At 41.6% G+C, this 21,474-nt stretch overlaps 1 protein-coding gene across 1 annotated transcript; it reads right to left on the reverse strand.

Moving 5' to 3' along the window:
• Positions 1 to 1,867: 1,867 nt before the first annotated feature.
• Positions 1,868 to 21,142, reverse strand: aff3 (AF4/FMR2 family, member 3). Its single transcript, XM_039819122.1, has 19 exons — positions 20,670 to 21,142; positions 18,622 to 18,663; positions 13,979 to 14,053; positions 13,667 to 13,700; positions 13,465 to 13,522; positions 12,471 to 12,522; positions 11,728 to 11,762; positions 11,173 to 11,362; positions 7,092 to 9,089; positions 6,837 to 6,964; positions 6,547 to 6,718; positions 6,348 to 6,451; positions 5,049 to 5,112; positions 4,166 to 4,302; positions 3,976 to 4,047; positions 3,764 to 3,857; positions 3,568 to 3,617; positions 3,249 to 3,454; positions 1,868 to 3,141 (listed from the first exon to the last, which is right to left on the reverse strand). Exons 1-19 carry the CDS (start codon positions 20,739 to 20,741, stop codon positions 3,020 to 3,022), a joined length of 3,705 nt encoding a protein of 1,234 aa, XP_039675056.1. The 5' UTR covers positions 20,742 to 21,142; the 3' UTR covers positions 1,868 to 3,019.
• Positions 21,143 to 21,474: the final 332 nt, after the last annotated feature.

A 21,474-nucleotide genomic window follows, 5' to 3' on the forward strand; every position in this document is an offset into this window, starting at 1 on the left:
TTATTTTCAAAAACAAAATAAGCCGAATTTCCGGTTCACTTGTAGCAGCCAATGGTAGCAGCTCAACCCGGCTGCGATATTTCTTTTCCCACTATAGCCACGCCAAGACCCGCCCTTCAACAACATTCACACACTACTATTGGCCAGGCGTCCATAGGTCCTATCCCCTGACCAATCCACTAACCCTAACCTTAACCACTCGAGTTGAAATGCCTAACCCCAACCAATCGAGCTGCTTCGTAGGGCGGGTCTTGGCGTGGCCATAGTGGGATTTGTAATTTTGCAATCCCCTAGCCTATGCGGGCTACTGTCTATGCTACTGAGTGCATGTCACATGAACTGACTGTATAAAATATCTCTTGGAAGCTTGGTACAGTTTTAAACCACCCACTCCGCACCGATTTACTCGACACGACCAGCGTTGGTGTGAAGCTTTTCGATGTAGAAGTAACCGTTGGTTATCGCACTTTGACCGGTTGTTCACCTTTTAAAATTTGTCCCTGCGGCTTAAGTCAGGATGTTTTGTGTTCACAGGGCGCCCACACCTCCCGCTTTCCTGCGGTAGACAGTCGATCAGGTATTTGTACTGTCTGGCTCCGAGCAGGGTTGTCCTCAGACGGCCTGCCATACAGACACTGACGGCCGTGACGCAGAGGCACGTGCAGATTGAACGAGCCAGCAGCGTAACGGCAGGCTGTAATCATGGTGGTCCGCAGACAATAATAACCACGTTGGCTACAGTCTTCCCAAAAAAAATAGCACACTTCTTGTGTCACTTGTCACGGCTTCTGTGCATGTCTACGTTAGTCAGCAGCTCATTGAACGAATTAAATTATCATTGAGTAAAATAAGGTCATGCAGACAGAAACGGCAGGCTACAACCTGAGCATTTTTTGTACATCAGTGCCTGATTTGACTTAGACTAATTGACACATGAATGATCTAGCTTTTTAGACAACAAAGGGTAAATTGCAAAGAGCATGAAGACATTGGTTGATTTACTTGATGTTAAATCAAATGGCATATAGGCATACTTAATTGTAGCCTACATAACAGTTATCTTTAAATTAAGGACAGTGGAATAAAGTAGGTAATAATACAGGGAATGAAAATTAGATTAGTTTGCAACAAACCCCATTTCACAGAATCAAAAACACCAAGATGCTATTGACCTAAGGTTTGTCTTGGCCCGAAGAGCCCCCTTATTGGTTGGTTTCTGTTGCTATGGTACCAGACATCGGATGCTGAAGTTTCATGCGCGACTTGAGGCTGTGTTGGTGTAGCAGGAAGTATGGTTGCAGTGATGGATAGTCAGAGAGTGATTGATGAATGTGTGAGTGTGTAGAGAGAGAGAGAGAAAGGGAGATCTGCACAACTGGGCCGACTAATGAGTCTGACTCACACTCTGTCATTAGACTGTAGTGTGTTTGTGTGTATAGTGATAGAAATAAAGCCAGAGAGACAGTACAACCTAGGATCCTCTTCCTTTCCAAGACTAATGCATCAATATATTAACACATGAATGATTGATTTAACACCCTGCCTACAAAGTTTATGATCATGAAATAAAAAAATAAACACTGTGAGACAATAAGAGCAGGATATTCAGTGGGATGCTTCTCCCAAACATTGATGGCTGAGTGTTTCTCAGGGAGAATGATGTGCATTGTGTTTTTAGAGACCAGGTATGCTGCAGGCACAGGGGGCCATGGGATCACTTTGTGTATTTGGGGCATCCTTGTTCATAAACAATTACCAATAATTATGCAAAAGTCTCAGAATCAAAGACTGTGTGCATGCCTGTATCTGAAAAATGTCACAATTTCATAGCTCTGAATCACTGCCCACATATTTTATTTGTTGAGCAATTCAAATAATTTAAAGAAAATGAATGAAAATAAAACAGAAATTCAGTTTGATTGTCTAGCTGACTCTTTCACAGGGTGAAACAAAACATCCTGGTTTTTAAGAGGTCTTTGGGCTGATGATTTGAAGGTCATGACTCACAGATAACATTGTAAACCTTCAGTTAAAACATGGTAGCCTGACAAGCCAGACCCACACCAAGAAGTGGCTGCAAATTAAATTTTCTGCCGCTAGGGTGCATCTAGATTTCTAGGCTAAAAACATGGAAGATAACCAAAATTAGAGGTAAAAGATTATCACCTGATAGTGATGCTGTGTTACCTGTGTCACTCATACTGTAAGAAGCTTGACATTTAAAATTAATACTCCTGAACTAGACCTAAGACAATACACGTACCAAAAAGTAAGTGACCTCTTCAATTTCATTATTCATTAAATTATATTATACTCAATACTCAAAACAGGGACAAAAATAACATTTGCATAAAAGGGACATTGGATGTTGGCAACTAAACTAACCAACATTTTTATTTCTCCGGTTATTGTTCTTTTTTATTTTTTTTCTAAAAACAGATAATCCATCAAATATTGCACAGTAAAAACACATACAAAATATTTAAAAAGAAGAGTCATTAAAACCTTCATTAGAAAAAGATGCAGACACATTTCCTACTTTAGAGAAAGTGGTATATGATTGATTGGTCTAGTTTTTTTTTAGCATCTTTTCCTGTTTTGGCAGCAGAGAAACAGTCTACTGGTTAATAATTAAATCTGAAGTATGAAAAGTTTGAAGATGCACATGGAACTGTACTGTATGAGAGTCCTGTCACTGTGGGACATTTGGCAAAAGATTAGAGACTTCAAATCCATAGCACACACAACTCTTCAGATTAATCCAATGATGAGGAATAAGGTGCATGTAGTTCATCTGTGAGAAGTTAAAAGACTGCTCCTTCAGAAGGTTTTGCACACAGTAAGCACCCCAACATCCTATGAGGATGATCAGGCTCCATGGGATTTCATCCAACTCCATTTCACACAGCTCAGTAGGTATCAGTGCTGTCCTGTCAGCTGCATAGAGATCCAGAGTTTTGTCTCTTCTAAACAAGACCTGGAGATCCAGTGGGCAGGTTACAGTAAATCCTCTCCGTCGTTAGTTAAGTTTGGCACTAATGCGTATCCACTGAAGAGCCTGTCTGGTGTACTGGACAGCGTGAGCAATGCTACTGTGAAGAGTCAATGGCCCAGACAACGTATTCAAGTAGTTGAAGAACTCTGTAATGAAAAAGGAAGACAGACAGTGCTCTTAAAACATCTTTGTTTGACACAATGTGGCTTATTTTCATGTAAATCCATCTCAAACATTGGATGTGTCTGTGTACCTTTATTCTCCTGTGCGAGGTTGTCCGCCACCTCCCAGTACTCATAGCTGTACAGGACACTGTTGGTAATGTTCAGGTGATTTGCTGCCATCTGGTGGATACGTTGGGGAATGCTTATGACAGAGGAGAAGGCGCTGCCCCCGTGTGAACCCCGTCCAAGGTGTTTGGCATCGGGTGAGAGTGAAGAAGGGGGTCCTTCTGTACCCCTGAAAGTGAAAACACGTACACAAAGTGGTGGTGATCAATGAATGTTCAGTGGCTGGAATGCAAGCTAATGGAACAGAGAGCCTGTAATATGAAGAAGTAATCATCCACCTACTTCCCAGAGTCACTCCAACAGGGTGGTGTAGAAGGCACTTTGGGAGAAGTCTGTAATGACACCATAAACAAGTCATCCAAACCCAAATGTTTACATTCTACCAAAAACTTGAAAGGACAATAAAATGTACTTTATGTTAATGTCTCTATGTAAATGGAACCTCAGACTTTTTTTAATTTTATTTTTTTAGATATACCTTAAAGTAGTCCAGCAGAACTTTGGAGTATTTCAGTGCATGGTCCTTCTTTAAACGAAACATTTGCCAGTAAAGGAGGGCAAGGCACCGGAAACTGTGGACAACACAAGCACATGTCAAGGAGACTCAGACGGACCACAAATCATCCTCAAAGTACAGGTCCTTCAGAGTGATGATAGATGTGGCGTAAACAAAGGAAATGACATACGCACCACAGAACCGCCAGCTGTTTGTCTTCCTGTCTCGCCCCAGGGCCAGAGTGGCTCTTCAGCCTCATTGCGTACCTTAAGACACAGCACTGTTAAAATGGAGCTGCAGTTCATGTATATGTATCTGTGAGTGTCTGTTTGTCTCTCAAATCCAAATTACTTGCTTTTGTTTTTGCATGATTATGCAGTATACCTAATAAGCTCCACTGTCTCTGAGTACATGGTATAAGGAGACTTTGCCTCTAGTGGCCCTTCCTCCATTGCTTTCCCACATTCCATGAAGGAGAGAGCAGCATCAACGTAATTCACAGCCTTCCCCAGCTTGTCCACCTGGAAATAAGAAATCCAACATTTAACTAATATTGAGAGTAAATATTAAATCAATACTTGCATATTGTAATATTGTTGCCTTAAGTGTCTAAAACAAGCAGGAATTAGCTGAAAAGTACTTCAGCTCTGTGCAGTAGAGAGATTTATCCAGGAGGTGTTTAGCCCAGCTTAGCACAAAAACTGCACACAGGGTGAAATGGCTGAATGTATCTTATGTTTGTTAGACTCATGCAGCATCCTCCTTGCTGGTCTACCTAAAAGGCTGTAGGCTGACTACTTGATTACAAAATTCTAAGTAATTCTAAGAAAAAGAACAAAAATGACTTCTCTTTTTTAAAGCCCTATATGACCTTGTTTCACAATACCTCTCTGACTTGCTTATCCAATAGGAACCTATCAAAAAGTATAGGTTACGTGAAGGAGGCTTTCTGGTTGACCAAGTGTATACATATATTGTATGTATATATATATAAATATATATATATATATATATATATATATATGTTACTCTGTGAAGCACTTTGTATCTTCCCTCAAAACAAATGTACCGTGTCAATAAAATTTTGTGTCCTTGCTTAGTGAACACAGACATTAAAATGTTGCCAAACGTCTCATCTTACTCCAAGTCAAAAAGCAAGTGGTTGTATTTCCCCAGAAATGTCAGAGTATTTCTTCAATGATTGTAAAACATCCCAGTTTTGCTTAACTGTCGACAATTTATATGCAGTTAAAGATAAAGGACTCACCATTGCATCGGCACGGTGCTTCATCCTTTTAGCTTCATGTAAGTAGTACTCAGCATGGTGCGGACTAAGATGAACAGAAATACAAAAAAATGAGTACAGTGCAGTTGTAGTGTTTTTTTTGTCACCAGTAAGTCACAACAGACAGTCTGGTGAGTGTGTATCAAACTAGTCTTGCATTGCCAGACCTATCTCCACAACGCTGTGGAGTAAGGTCTGGCTACACCACACATACATTCTGGGATAGGAGAAAAAAAACCTCTGCGTTGTTTGCATTTCTTCAAACCAATTACATCGTCTTGGGCAGCGCTAAGCTCCGGACGCAATGACGGTGGCTCTGCAAAAATAGTCTCGGGAAGGAACTTGTTTTGGTGGAACATTTGTACCCCGCAAAAGAAAATGCCACATACAAACTAAAGTTAACTGATTACAAAATACAGTAATGTGAGCTATTTAAATCAGCTGGATACATGGTTAAAAATAATTTGCTTTCACCAGTGTATCGCCGTGTGTACTTCGCCCATTGCAATCCCACCAATCGGTCCCAAAACGTCCCAGTTAGGGCGCTTTTCCATTACGTGGTACCTGCTCGACTCGCATTGACTCTACGCGCCTTTTTTGGTTTTCCATTACGAAAAAAAGTACCTGATACCTGCTAAAAGGTACTTTTTTTAGTACCACCTCAGTCGAGGTTCCAAGCGAGCTGAGGCGATACCAAAAGGTGACGTGAAAGCGACAGAGGGGGGTGTCCTGAACAAACCCGCCATTTTTAAATAGTTTAGTTTAGTTTAGTTTAGTTTAGTTTTTTTGTTGCCTCCAGCAAAATGTGTCTTCTGGTTGTGGCAACAACAACACACCTTCGACGTTCTGTGTGTGTGTCGCGTTAGGTCACGGCAGTTTACTGCTGCGCCGCTATGACGACCAGCCACGCTGAGGCGGTACTAAAATCTGCAATGGAAAACGGACGCACAGTGCGTCGAGTTGAGTTGAGCAGGTACCATGTAATGGAAAAACGCCATTAGATAGTAATTGCCATAAAACATATTCTTTGTAAATCTTTACAATCAATCCCTAAAAGAACCAAGCAGGCCGGCCTTACTGCACGATCCAAGTTTTCTTAAAAATTTGCAATTTTCAGCGTGTAGCTTGCTAGCTCGAAGTTTGTTATTGTTTTCCAAAGCGAACAGAGTTTGAGAGAGTTTGGCGCCGGATGTCAGACAATTATCCTGGAAATGTAATTCTGTTGATTCAGACTAGGATCTAACAAACATCAAGCAATGCGGGCTATGCAGTGATGCTTACGTTTCATTGTTTGGCACGGTCCCCCTGTGTCCTGCAGGGCCCCAGGACTCGAGTGGTGGTTGGGGCTGTCTTGACACTTTGACACATTCCACCTCCATCTTGGGCTGAGGGCACAGGTGAAGAAAAAGAGGTGAAATAAACCAAAAGGCTGTGAGGAATGAAGTTGGGATGATCCAAACAAGTGCTTTAGTTGTATCACCTTTATAGCAGAATCTCTATTCTTGTCTCTGTTTTTGTGGACATGGACATGATGCTGCTCTGAAGTCTTTGTTTTGAGGGGAGGCTTGGTGGACTCCAGGCTGTCGGACAGTGGAGACAGGGGAGACAGGGGAGACAACGGCCTCTTGCTGTCCAAGTACTCCTCCAAGTACCTGCACGTACACAAACGCACATGGGGTGTAAATATAAATATGCTTATTGTATTTGTGTATACAGTATGATTGCACACGTGTATGTGAGACAAAGTGGTGTGTTTAGTTGTCTTTTCACCCGTTGTGTGTGGTCTCGGTCACAAAGTTGCGCTCAGCTGTGTGAGATGAAGACTCTGTGTGGCCTGAGAGGTCATTTGCATACGGAACAGTCCTCTTGCTTTCACTTTGTGACACACCATTCTCCAACTGGTCACACACAAACACACATCCGCATGCTTTGAAGAACAAGCCTGTATCATTGCTTTCATATTTATGCATGCAAACGTACACATCAAATTCAACAGAGAAGAGGGTAAATATGCATGTTGTCTACCTTGCGTTTCCTTTTACTGTCTTTCGTCACAGTCTCAGGGACGTAAAGGTGTTTCATAGCCTCTCTTTGCTTATCCTTGGTTGATGAAGAGGAGGAGGAGGAGGAGGGTTTTTTAACAGTGGAACTAGTAGTGCTGTCCGGGACCCTTTTGAGAAGACAGAGGTCTATCTGCACCACCAGATTTCTAAGCCCTCGCTGGGAAGGCGCTGTAGCTTGTTCACCACGCCCGAACGGGACCAGGGTGTAGAGTTTTTGCTTCCCCTCACTCTGCTGCCCCTCACTTGGATTACCTGAGGATGGTCCTCTGGGGTGCACCACCTTCGGCCTGTTGGCGTCAGGCCTGCCTGGGCCTTGTTGCCCTCTCTTGGGGAGTCTCTTGTGAGAGGTGGAGTCTGCTGGTACTTTAGTGATCGGAGCCTGATATTCCGATTCTGAATCTGAATTTGAAGAAGGCGAGGCAGAGGGCGAGGAGGATGGTCTGTGAGGGCTTGGGGAACGTGACGGAGGAGGTGATGGGTCTTGCTGTAACTCTCTCTCCTCCTCACTTCTCCCTCCCTTTTTTGTCCTTCCCTGGTGGTGTGAGTTGTCTTGAATGCGGTGTCGCTCGGTGTTGGTAGGCAGTCTCTGTTTGGCCTGGACTGTTTGCCATTCGCGTCTATGTTGCTGCTCCCTCCCCCTCCTCTTTTCCCCTCTTGCAGGCTCCTCTCTCCTCCTCTGCCTCTCTATCACTCCCTCCTCCTCCTCTGCCTCCTCCTCCTCCTCTTCTGCCGAACTCTGGATCCAGGGACGTCTCAGTAGCTGCTCCTCCGCCAGCCTCCTGTCTTCCTTTCTCTCCTGTTTCCCTGGTTGTTTTTCCTGATGTCTGTCCTCCTTTCTCTCGTGTTTCCTCCCCTCTGCTTGGGTCAAATGATCTCCTCTGTGTTCCACCTCCTGTTCCTTGGACTGGGGTTTCTTTTGTGTTGTTTTTGTAAGGTCAACATGCACAGAGTTTGGCGCTGTAGCCTCAGAAGACTTGGCCCTATGTTTAAGGCTGGGTGTTGATCTAGAGTTCAACCCAGTATTAGATTTAGTAACACCTTTAGAGGTAGATTGGGAACTATGATCACGGTTGGTTTCACGACTAGTGGGAATTAAGTGCTTAGCTGTTGTGGGGCTATATTGTAAACTGGATTGAAATGAAGGCCTGGGCTTGTGGTTGGAGTTGTGGTTGGATCTGCTACTCTGGATTTGCTCTAAATGTGATGTGTGTTTGGCTTTGGGAGCCTCAGAGAGCTGTTTAGAACTTGGATGAAAGTTAGGCTTAGGTCTAGATTTGTGGCTGTGACTCTGGTTAGAGTTTAAAAGAGCAGAAGCCTTGGGTTTGCTTTGGTCTTGGTCCTCTGTGGGTCGAGTCTTGGACCTGTGCTGATGAGTTGGCTGAAGATGAGTACTGTTTGTAGGCTTGCTTTTCGTGTTGGTGTAAGGCAATGGAGTAATCCTATTTTTTGTCCTGTGGGGATTGGTTGTTAGGCTAGGTTGTGTTGTCCGAACCTCGGGGTAGTGCCGGACCCTGGAAGGAGCAGGTACGCTGGGACTGGGTCTTCTTGGAGGGTCTCTAGGTATAGGGCTGGGGCTACGGCTTGCTCTCAGGCTCCCACATGGACTAGGGCATACACTTGGAACCGGGCTAGGGATCGGATTTTGCCTTGGGCTAGGGCTGGGACTTGGGCATGTGCTGGGGAATGGGCTGGGGCTAGGGCAGAAGCTATAACCAGGGCTAGGTAGGGGGCTGTTGTTGTGGCTGTAATTAAACTGTGGGCTGGGAATAGGGCTTTGGCTAGGGCTGTATTCCTGATTGCTGTCCCAGGACCTGGCTGGAGATGGGGCTCTTTGAGTGTGGGGAGAGGGAAGGCGTCCTGCAATGCTCTGGGAGGGATCCTGGTCACTGCTGGCAGATTTGTTCCGGGACTTCTTTAGCCATTTATCCAACTGCCACTGGGCCGCAGAGGGGTGATCAGTCTTAAAAGAGCACAGAAAAACAAAATTAAATATTAAATCATAAACTAGATGAATCTGGTAGTGAGGCTTAAAAATCTGAGTCAAGTATTTTCAACAAAACCTACCCAAAGTTTCAAAAGTACAGAAGAATGTTCCATTGCATAGTCGTATATAGATTGTATTGTTGGACTATTATTACTGATGTATTAATGTGTACGTAACAGCTCATTTTAACTACTTCATACACTGTTAAGGAGTTCAGTCTCTAACTCAAATATTAGAAAGACAATTCTGGCTACAATTGATTGAAAAATTGTGTTTGTGCAGAAAGAGTGTGTTTTTAAATTTAAACAAACCTGTCTAAAGAATTAACTGAATCAAGAAAGTATAAAGTGCGTTTCTTTACTAGAATTATGAAAAACTTGATTTAAAAATACTCAAAACAAATTGATTTGCACTGAAAACCTGCTCAAATATTCTTACTACGCTGGTGGATTTTTTTCACGTTTTAAGAAAATAAGAGGTCCAAAAGGACTCACTTATGGACTAAAATGACTTGATAAGAAGGACATTTCTGCAGGGAACATACAGCATGTATCATAATTTAAAAAGGGGATCATTTGAAAGTTGAATAATCATAATTAGTAGAGTTACTTAAGCTCTGAAATATATATGTATAAAAGTAGTGAAGTAAAGTACAAGTACCTCAAAATTGTACTTAAGTGCGGCATGTGAGCAAATGTACTTGTTACACTCCACTGTACACGTCTTTTTCTGTACTAGTTCAGAGATACTAAGGTGCAAGAAGAGACATTTAACCATGTGAGGAATGATACATATGACTACACTCACTGCACATAACAAATACCTCACTGACTCAGCTGCAATTAAAACAATTTAAACTCCAAAAACCTGAATCTGGATGACTCATGTCTAAAAAGTGTGATCAAAATTCCAACTGACATTATAACCTCCTTTCAATAGCCTACTTACTACATGGTCTCACAGCGCAAATCTGTGCTTACAGTAGCTCAACCCCCATCCAATTATGGCAAATGACTCACTTAATGTTTGCTTAACAACTGGCTTGGTAACCAAAAATGAGACAAACACATGAGAAAGCAGAAGTTTCTAGAAAAAACAAAGAGGTTACTCACGGCTGGAGAGCAAACTTCTTTCTCTCTCTCTCGCGTTCTCGCGTTCTCTCTTTCTCTCGTTGCTGACCAGGAACTAAATTAAACCTCTACTCCTCAAGTCAAACAGTGACCCCCCTCCCCTCCTCACATCCCTCGCCCTCTTTCCAGAGAAGACACTGCATCTCTTGTACCGTCTCAACTGCCCTCCCTCCTTCTTTTCTGTCCCTCCTTCTTTTTCCCAATACCTGGAACTCTGAATTCGCTGCTTCCATAACTCCAACCCCCATCTCTTCCTTGGGAGACATTTAAACAGTCCACGTAAATGAAAAACACATGGTGTGCACCCCTCCGCCTCACCACCCCCAAACACACACTCCACTCCCTCCCTCTCTATAGGGGCCCAATGTAGTGCATGTTTAGTTATACAGTCCACTATGTCATACAGGGCCTTCCATTCATAAAAGAGGAGCAGGTTTCCCCTTCATTCCACACATAGTACACGTCTCAACACTCACAATGCTGCATACCTCCAAAAGCCTGTCATATCTACCACACTCCACACCTCAGCACTAAGTGACCCATTCTAGTTATCTAAGATAATGCTATGTAAGTAGTCCACATTATCTGTGTGCACAGTTGTTTTGAAAGCAAAGGTAACTCTAGTTGTAGATGTAAACATGAACTTGAGTCTTGATGACTTCCACCTCCCGAGGGATTTCCTCTTTAAGACTGGACCTGTTGACATGACACCCGGGCACTATTTCCCAAAGCTACCTCTGCCCCTCACCCTCCTCCTCTACAACTCATATACATTCCTCATCCCTCTGTCCCTACCCACACCTGCTGTCAACTGCCTCGAGGCCACCTCGCCCTGCAGAGAATTTACCCGAGGAAGAGACAGACAGGCGAGGCATGGACAGAGAAGATAGAGAGCAGAAGAAGAGGAGGCTGTGGCTCAGCGCTGGTACCTCCTTGCTGTTGCACGGTGGCTGCGTGTTGGCAGGCGACGCAGGATCTGGGAGAACGTCTGGGCTCCGGCTGGGGCTCCGGGAGTGAAGGCTGCTGCTGCCTGACTCAGCGGTGGAGTCCGAGCCTGAAGAGTCTGAGCTGGAATGTCTCACCCGTCTGCCATGTGTGTGCGCTCGCTGTGCTGACAGGCTGTCAGTCAGTACACACACACACACACACACACACACACACACACACACACACAAAAAAAAAAAAAAAAAAAAAAAAAAAAAAAAAAAAAAAAAAACTCATCAAAAGAGGGTCAGTGTACGTAGCAAGCCAAGCGGCCCACACACACACGTCACACAGGCACGCAGGCGGAGCGGGGCAGGCAGGCAGGCAATCACGCACACACACACACACACACACACACACACACACACACACACACACACACACACACACAGAGGCAGGCAGACAGATACTGCTGTTATTCACAGTTTAACTTATGTTTACAGACAAACATCCAAAGCTCATAGCCAAAATATAGACACATGATATTTGTAATGGAGTACCTGTGTCCATCCCAGGAAGCTGACTCATGAGTTACCTACAGGGACACAGAACAAAACAATAGTAAGAAATTATCTACCACAGCAGCATAATGTACAGCTGGCTACATTCAATGTCTTACCTCTGCTGTCTTAATATCCTTAGTAGCAGTTGTGCTAAACTGTGTATGGGTGTGTGTGCACACAATTAAACACTACCAGAAAAACAGGCATTCTTCAGCAGGAGCTGCCAAACTATCCAATCATAGTCTCTGTTTCGCTTTGTCTTAAATTTTCTTTTTCTGTTCTCTCCCACTCTCTTCCACTGTCTGTTTGCCTTCTTAAGCATGCACAATAGCATGAAGATATGTCCAGCTTAGATCAAAACTACTTAGTGACTTAATTTGTTAGTTATTATTTCTGCCATACCTAATATTTGTCCCATCCCACATGGGATAAGAAGACACTGCTATCTTACAAAACATGCATCTTCCTGTAATACATAACATATGAAGACATTACATTGCTGTTACAATGTTATAATTACTTTTATATACTTTCAAAAAAAGATATTTACAGGGAAAAATTCCAAATAAACTTTAACGTTAAACTGAAAATAACTGCCACAAGCCTGCAGTTTCTCTCATCTCTCAGATTTTTTCCAAGAAACTGGATAATTAATCTTACCAAACAATAATGCTGATGTTATTATTATTATTATTATTATTATTATTAACCAGTAACAATAAAGAAATAGTATCACCTACCCTTTGAGTGTCATCATCATCACTGCTCAGCTTCAGGTCATCAGCAAGCATTCTGTAAGCAACGAAACACACAGTCAGTCACTAGGATTTTCAATACAGACGCACCAATACTGACTTTTTTTCTCCCATTGATTCTGATACCGATATCTACCAATACTGAGTACTGATTTGATACCAGTGCTCTCTTTTACAAATCCATCGTATCAGATTGGTGCATCCATAGTTTTAAACACTTTTAAGTCATCCTGAAATGTTCCTTTACATAAAAATAAAAAAATATGATGGGTTATTTTTACAGTAAACTTCCAAAACAATAAGCTTCTGTAGCCTTCTGTAAATGTGATCAAACCAAGAGACTGTATTAGACAGATATTTATACACATAATCCACAGTTAGTTAAGATATTGTAGAACGTGGTTTATTCGCAGTTATATTACAAAAACAAAGATAACTCAGTTCTCAAAGCCTCACAAATTTGCATCCAATGTGCCTAATGACCTTTACATACTGTACTGATCTCTGTCTTGTTCATATATGTAATTAGGTACATTTCAGTTACATTGCAAAAGGTGCTCAGAATCTGTGGAAAAAAGGCTTCTTTCAAATGTTTTGAAAATGTTACATCACAAAGGCCATGCGATAATGTGGAACAGGAAGTTGGCTTACAACACTGAACATGTGTTTCGCCATAAAAGGAGGATGTAAAGAGGTAACAAACAGGAGCACATCGGTCTCAACTGACAGCTTCAGGAATGTTAACTGACCTTTGACCTGACCTTGTTATGTACCCTGAAACACTGTGTTGACTGACCCATAAGTCTATTTCCCTGCACTCTCCTTAATGCTGTTCCCTGTGACTGTATTGACGATGATGTTCATGATTTGTAATTTCACAAAGGTTGCTGAGAAGAAAACATTAATTATGTGTGTGATATATTATATTGTCTGTGTTTGGTGACCTTCAGTGGATCATGTTTCCTCATTACCCACTTACGATTTGTGAGGTGCTACGCGAGGGTGACGGGTCATTCGCAGCTGTACATCCCCCCGATCTTACAGAGAGAGAGAGCGAGAGAGAGAGAGTGAGAGAGAGAGAGAAAACATTTAAAACCAGGCGACAAACAATAACAGAGCGCCAATTGTAAGTTTTTGCACATATCAGACAAGCAAACTTCTCAGTAAATGTTATCACATACTTTGCCTTTGCTGTGCAGTCGGTAGTTTTGCTTCCTTTGGAAAGAGGGAGAACAAAAGATAGTGAGCAAAAATCTCTATTTACACATACCTAAGTGCTTATTTATTTGTTTTTTTTATATATATTTATTCATGGCACTCTATTTTATTATGCAGTTTGTTTTATCTGTGTTTTTAAAGGAGCCATGCTCATAATTTCATTCATGCTTCACATATTTCTGTGTTTTGCGGAATGACAATAAAAGGAATCTTGAATCTAAAAGAGTAATACAAAGATTTAGCATTACACTATACAACACACACACATACAGTACCTTGGGGTTGTAGAGCATTCGTTGGGCCCGGTCACCCCCTAAGGCTTGCTGGGACGGCCAGGACTGAGTCATGTCCTGTGCAACAGAAGGGAGGAGGGTCAAAGGTGAACTGTGAGACTTCACTGTGATTGATGTTCTAAACATACAGAAACTCCAGCCATCCTAAATCTGTTCCCTGAACTTTCTTTTTTTCTTTCATTTAAGAGCAACTTATCTCTCCCATTTACTTACATACAGAGAGCCTCATTTGACAGCTGACACTTGTTATCAGCACGATTTCTTCCCACCAGGGGGAGTGTGACTGTGATAAATATGGGTTAGTCTCAGTGTCTAATGTTGGCTGTAGGCTGAGGGATGTGTGTTACATGGTTGGTGTGGGAGTGTGCACTTTGCAGCTGTGTCAAGATTCCTCTGCAATCATTTTGTTTCTTTTTGATTGATCTCCAGCTGTATCTTTTTCCAGGTATTTCAAGTATCTGCTATATTTTTTTAAGCTATTTTAGTATGTTTCACAGCACTTTTCTCTTTTGGAAAGTGAAGTTGTGTATGGCTGTGTGCACTCTGTGAGCAAATTAAAGACCCTGGCTCCATTTGTTTTGATTGTGAACCAATTACACAGTATAGGCTGAAAATGTGATCTAATAAACTTTCTAGAAATGGCATGATTTTGCATTCCAAGAGGACCGGTCTGAGTTTCACTAGACTGACAAGTTTCATATACGTATAAAAGAAAAATATTGAACATTTGCTGATTACAATCTCTTGACTGTGAAGATGTGCTTGCTTTTCTTTATTTCTTATCAAAGTTATTTAGCAAAAAATTAAAAGTTCAAGACATCAGTTCTTGCTCAGTTAACTTGTGATGGACATTTGCAAATATTTTTTACATTTTACAGACTGAAAGATTAGTGAATCAGCAATACATTAATTTATTGTGAAAACTATTTTTAGCTGCAACCATATTTAATTCTTGAACGCATTGTACAATTACAGCCAAATTTAGTTTACAGTTCACATAGGGACGCCTACCCACCCTACAAAAGTGGATGGTAGTTCACCTATAGGTGGCACTACAGCAACCTGATATATATATATATATATATATATATATATATATATATATATATATATATATATATATATATATATATATATATATATATATATATATAAGGTCTAACCCTCACACCATATCCTTTAACAAATCCCTAATATTCTCACATACAAAACAAAATTCTGCCTTCTCCCAATTACTTTAAATGTTGATACAAAATTAAAAAAATAATAATATAAATAAATAATGTAGGCTTGCCAGAGGTGTGAATGCTCTTAGCTCTTTTGAGTTAACAAAACAGTATTTACTAAAACATGATAAATTGAAAATTGAAAATTATCCAAAGGGTAATTATTTTTATATTTCAAATACATTTGGTGCATTCTCACAGATCAGTGACAGCAGGTGTCACTGCTCACCCTGAGGGAAGATTAAAGTGATGATTACACTTGATTATACACCTGGACTATTATGAAAATTGAAACCATTTCTTATTTGTTCTCTCTGCACCGTACTCGAGAGGAAACCAGCCACACGGAGAGAGCTCTGCAGCCACAGTGCACAGTATTTGCTCCTGCTCTGATTATAATCTCTGCTGATTAGATTGCCTGCAGTCACATTCAGACAAACCAGGCCTCATGGAGGCTGACAAAATGGCCTGATTTTGTACAATGTTAGCATAATCTGGTTCCTCAGCTGTGTGTCCTAATGTGGAAGCATGGGGTTTCAGTGTGTAATGTGTGTGGCGATCACTGGGTGAGGGTTAGCAGTAACAGAAACAGTGACCAAGCTCTGGAAAAGGTTACATTTTTCAGCAGGGTTGTCTGAGGATTTGTGTGTGTAGCCTATGTGTGCTTGTGTGTGTCGGTGGTCTGAGTGCAGATCAGAATGTGTGGTAACAGACACCAAACTCAACTAGAGTTGTTGAGATCTAAAGGAATAGTTCAGCATTTTGGAAATTACACTTTGATTGATACCAGTTACATGTCTGTACTCTAAATATGAAGCTAGAGCCAGTAGCTGTTAGCTAAGCAAAAGCCAAAAAACAGTCACACATAGCACATAACCCCCTGTAAAACAACGTGTCGATTTTACGCGTTGTTTTATGTATGCATTAAAAAAAAATGAATGCAGTGAATGAACAGAAGAGAAATCTGAATCAAATCAATATTTGGTGTGACCACCCTTTGCCTTGAAGTCAGCATCAATTCCTCTAGGTACACTTGCGCAAAGTTTTTGAAGGAACTCGACTGGTAGGTTGTTCCAAACATCTTGGAGAACTAACCACAGATCTTCTGTGGATGTAGGCTTCCTTAAATCCTTCTCCAGAATCAAATCCAGACTCGATGATGCTGAGATCAGGGCTCTGTGGGGGCCGTGCCATCACTTCCAGGACTTCTTGTTCTTCTTTACGCTGAAGATAGTTCTTAATGACCTTGGCTGTATGTTTGGGGTCGTTGTCCTGCTGCAGAATAAATTTGGGGCCAATCATACGCCTCCCTGATGGTATTGCATGATGGATAAGTATCTGCCTGTATTCCTCAGCATTGAGGACACCATTAATCCTGACCAAATCGCCAACTCCATTTGCAGAAATGCAGCCCCAAACTTGCAAGGAACCTCCACCCTGCTTCACTGTTGCCTGCAGACACTCATTATCGTTCCGCTCTCCAGCCATTCTGCGAACAACCTGCCTTCTGCTACAGCCAAATATTTCAATATTTTGACTCATCAGTCCAGAGCACCTGCTGCCATTTTTCTGCACCCCAGTTCCTATGTTTTCAGGTATGGCTTTTTGGCTGCAACTCTTCCATGAAGACCACGTCTGGCCAGACTTCTCCAGACAGTAGATGGGTGTACCTGGGTCCCACTGGTTTCTGCCAGTTCTGAGCTGATGGCACTGCTGGACATCTTCTGATTTCGAAGGGAAATGAGCTTGATGTGTTTTTCATCTGCTGCACTAAGTTTCCTTGGCCAACCACTGCATCTACGATCCTCAACGTTGCCCGTTTCTTTGTGCTTTTTCAAAAGAGCTTGAACAGCAGATCTTGAAACACCAGTCTGCTTTGAAATATTTGTCTGGGAGAGACCTTGCTGATGCAGTATAACTACCTATATACTATAATTGGTTGATCATACACCTGACTACAATCTTACAAAATCCCTGACTTTTTACAAGTACCTATAAGAATTGATGCTGGTTTGAAGGCAAAGGTTAGTGAACACCAAAAATGTATGTGATTTCGATTTTTCTTTTGTTTGCTCACTTTGTATTTTGTGAATTTTTACAAATTTTTTTTTTTTTTTTTTTTTTTTTTTTTTTTTTTTTTTTTTTTTTTTTTTTTTTTTTTTTTTTTTTTTATTTATATATATATATATATATATATATATATATATATATATATATATATAAAACGTGTGATTGTGTTACATTCAGACAGCTAGCTGTTCCCCCTGGTTCAACTGTTAATGCTAAGCTAAGCTAACCAGATGCTGGCTGTAGCTTTATATTTAGCATACAGACATGAGAGTGGTATCGTTCTTCTAACTAACGCTCAATCAAGAAGTGTCAAATTATTTCTTTAACTCTAGCTGGAGTCTTCTAGAAGGAATGTTTCCAGTTTCATTTATTTAAATCCAAATATGTCATTTTTATCAACCTGGCAGGTGACTCAAAGCTTTTCTTCCTCCTCTTCAAACTTGCCACCTCTACAGTAAGCCCTCGAGGACAAGTGTTTCCTCTCTCTGCTCATCCTTTCACTTCATTAACTCTCAGTCACCAAGGACACAGCACCAGCCCTCACCCCTTTCCTCCTCCAACAACAACAAGGTCTCCCAGGTGGAGCATTATGTGTTGCTATCTTCCTCCCACCCTCCTCCACTCCATGTTCTGTATCTCTATTCTCCTCCTCCGCTCCTCCTATCTGTCCCACACTGGTTACAGCCTGACAGGACACAGGGAGCTGTGATCCTCCGCAATGTAAAACCTCAAACATAGTAGAAAAAATAGGTAGAAACCTCAGAGCCACTGAGCACAGACTGAGAAAGAGCTGAGAAGATTGGTTGATTAATTGATTAGTTGATCGATAGATAGACAGACGATATATTCTCTGATTTCAGCATCTCAGATATTATGATTTGCTCTTTTTCTGTTTTATATTATTTCAAATTAAAGATTATTGGGTTTTGGACTGCTGGTCAGAAAAAAAAAAGAAATTTAAAGATGTCACCTTGCATTTTGGGAAATCTAAATGGATATTTCATAAGTAAACTAATCAGATAATTAAAATAATCAACACATCCATAGTTGCAGCCCCATGTCTTATGTGCTGCTGGTATTTTCTCCACTAAGCAACGATCGTCTGTAATTATTCTATTTTGTCTATTCTATGGCTGTTTCCAATGGCTCAAACCTGGAAAAAGCAAAATATTCCCCACAATATAACTTGATACATTTAATGAGGGATGAATCTGAATTATAGCACATGTTCAAAGTAAATTACCGCTACTGTGATTACTATTACTTTTAATAATGGAAAAAAAAACAAAATCATCAAAGTCAAGCGATGAAAAAAAAGTAATTCCTTACCTCCAGAATATCTTTGGCACAGTTGTGTTGGCTTCTTGTTACCTGTGCAAACAGAAGAAAAGTGATGGTAAATGAGGAGAAAGTCACAGGAAGTTATGACTGACAGGTGATTTGTGACACTTCAGAACAACAGACACAAGCCCAGCTATTAGCTAGACAATCACATGGAGAAAGAGCTGTTGTTGCACACAAACCATTTGAGAATCTAAATTACAAGTGCAGAGTGTGTCTCATCTAAAATTCACACATACGCAAGTTCAACAGCAAATAATGCTGTGCACTTGTACACACACACACACACACACACACACACACACACACACACACACACACACACACACACACACACACACACACAGCTCATAGACTCATTAATTTCTTTCACCCGGCCGTCATTGATCAAGTTGTGAACTTTCAGTCTCATTCACAAAGATAACATACACGCGTATAGTACATACACAAAAAAATCAACTTCGGCACTCTGTTCCCGCCTTTTTGCTGCAACATTCATAACACTGTCACACTTTACTGTCATACAGTGTCTCCCCCCCCCCACAAAAACACACACACACACACACACACACACACACACACACACACACACACATTAATTGTGAGAATTGAGAGAAGGTTGAAAGCTTGTTGATGACTCATATCTTAGAAATCACAGCTGCAGATGATCAGACGGATGTTGATTCTGCTGCAAGCAACTTTCGGTTTCCATCTGCATCAGGCAACCCCGCTCTCTCTCTCTCCCCCACGTTTCTCGCCTTTTTACAATTCAGCTCACAATTCAAATTCACCTCGTTGGCACGAAACCTAAGAACCATGTTGCTCAAGCATTAAGATAAAGGACCTAATACTTCACATTTCTGTGTGCAACTGTGTAGTGCTTTCTATTTATGTGTTTCATTCTGACTGTGGGTTTTGTGTGAAAACAGATGATCCCACTGCACAAATTCATCCTTCATTCCTCATCCATAATAGCTCATCTGCAGAACACTTATATGGTCTTTCTCCTTGGTTATATACATTTCATACCTTAAGGAACAGTGTGAAATACCCTATATAATCATTCTATCACTACTTTAAACATTTCCTTTACACACTGTATTCCATTTTCATTTAGGTGATTTGCTTCTTTCTTTTATGCCCCACTCTGTCTTCTGTGCCATCTGTGCAGCATAAGTATGTGTATGTGTAGTGAAGCGTGCATGTGTGTGTGTGTGTGTGTGTGTGTGTGTGTGTGTGTGTGTGTGTGTGTGTGTGTGTGTGTGAAACTGCCTCTTCGTGCATGCATGACTCACTAAGGTCAGTGTCTGAGAGTGGCTGGACTCTAAGCCTGCGGATGGAAAACAGTGTGTGTGAAAACTGTCACAAACAGCTACAAGGCAGTTATGGGGACGTAGGCACTAAATGAGAAACATAAACACAGACAGACAGTACTTTATCTCCCTGTGGCAGTGCACACGCTGAAGCCTGGTCTGCTTCCTCGGTTTACACTAACACGTCCATTATGGATATCATCATTAGCAATGTGTTTCACACGTCCATATACCAACTAGCACCACAGGCTACAGCTCTGGTGCAATACCCTGATGAGTGAACATTCCCCCGGGGCCAAACAAACCACAACCCATCATAACACCTGCAACAAACAGCATGCAAGCCAACTACTACCAACCACCTGTTACATTCTTAAAGCATCAGCAATTAGGCTACTGAAGTTATGCTCATTTTCAGATGCTGTTCAGCACTTCAATCTGCGTTGAGTACCTTTAAGAAAAATCTGAAAACACTTTTAATCTGCAAACTGAATATTTATGAAGATAGAAACACAAAATGCACAACAGGAATTATTCTCTTATCTTATTTCAGGATTCAGTAATCTTTCAAAAATTAACCTGCAGGTAGGCCTACTCTGTGTAGGCTACAATTTGGGGACTTTAAACATCCATCATCTTGTGCAAGAACAAAAACAATATTGAAAGACGTACTCAAACTGCTTTATAAATAGGCTATAATCCACACTCCATGCACCCTCTCACCTGAGAATATGCGCATCTGAGTAGAAAACAGACAATGGAAAGTTCCCCTTTGCCACCGAGGACAGTAGGCATGGTTCCTGGAGATGGTCAGTGCTCTCCTCCGGTGTCCATGCCAGTGAGGACTCGCGTTAAGAGCAGCGGATGCCCCTGCGTGACGCTGGCAGACCGGGCTCTTCACTGCCGGAAAGTGTCTGTGTCACTGGGGGAGACAGAGGGCGATGTAGGCGGGCCGGTAACGTCAGAGATGACACACACGCAGCTCACGTAGGGACATCACGACTCAAGCACCCCGGTGGATGTTCATCATGTGCTTTTCAAAGGCGTATTAGGATGTCAGAGCTGCTAAATACACCGGCGACGGGACACTCTGTAATGTAGTAAGATTTATGACATACATGTCTAATTTACAGGGGCGGTGCTAAGAATTAAGGGGCCCTTAAACCGAGATTAATTGATGTTTTGGCCACATATGGGGCATCTCAACAAGTGTGTCAATATAATACATGACGTTGTGGTGTAAACACAACCTTTGACAAGATGATATGGCTAACGTGTTAGCAAAAGTTGCCTGACACAGCTATGAGCAACATTTACAGACATGAAGAGTCATGTTTGTTTAATATTCACTTTCTTCTTAGGTTTGCTCTTCATCAACTCTTAATAAGAAAAATACTGCCCTGAAAAGTAGAACTTTTTAGCTGCTTTAAATGCTCCACTATGTTAACTAGCTAGCTGCTAACTTTGTCTGTCTGTCGTTTGCTGCTGGGCTGGTAACCTGTACAATCGGTTGTTAAAAGCTTTTTGC

The sequence above is a fragment of the Perca fluviatilis genome, chromosome 12 (genome assembly GCF_010015445.1).
Source record: "Perca fluviatilis chromosome 12, GENO_Pfluv_1.0, whole genome shotgun sequence".
Lineage (NCBI taxonomy): Eukaryota > Metazoa > Chordata > Actinopteri > Perciformes > Percidae > Perca > Perca fluviatilis.

What these genes read in the sequence shown, in the direction of transcription:
- aff3 (XM_039819122.1), bottom strand. Translation starts at nt 20,741, where the DNA reads ATGCCTACTGTCCTCGGTGGCAAAGGGGAACTTTCCATTGTCTGTTTT. An exon ending in ACAGTAAAAGGAAACGCAAG is followed by an intron (nt 6,965 to 7,091) that starts GTAGACAACATG and finishes GTGTGTGACCAG; the next exon opens with TTGGAGAATGGTGTGTCACA. An exon ending in ACCGTGCCAAACAATGAAAC is followed by an intron (nt 5,113 to 6,347) that starts GTAAGCATCACT and finishes TGTTCATCTTAG; the next exon opens with TCCGCACCATGCTGAGTACT.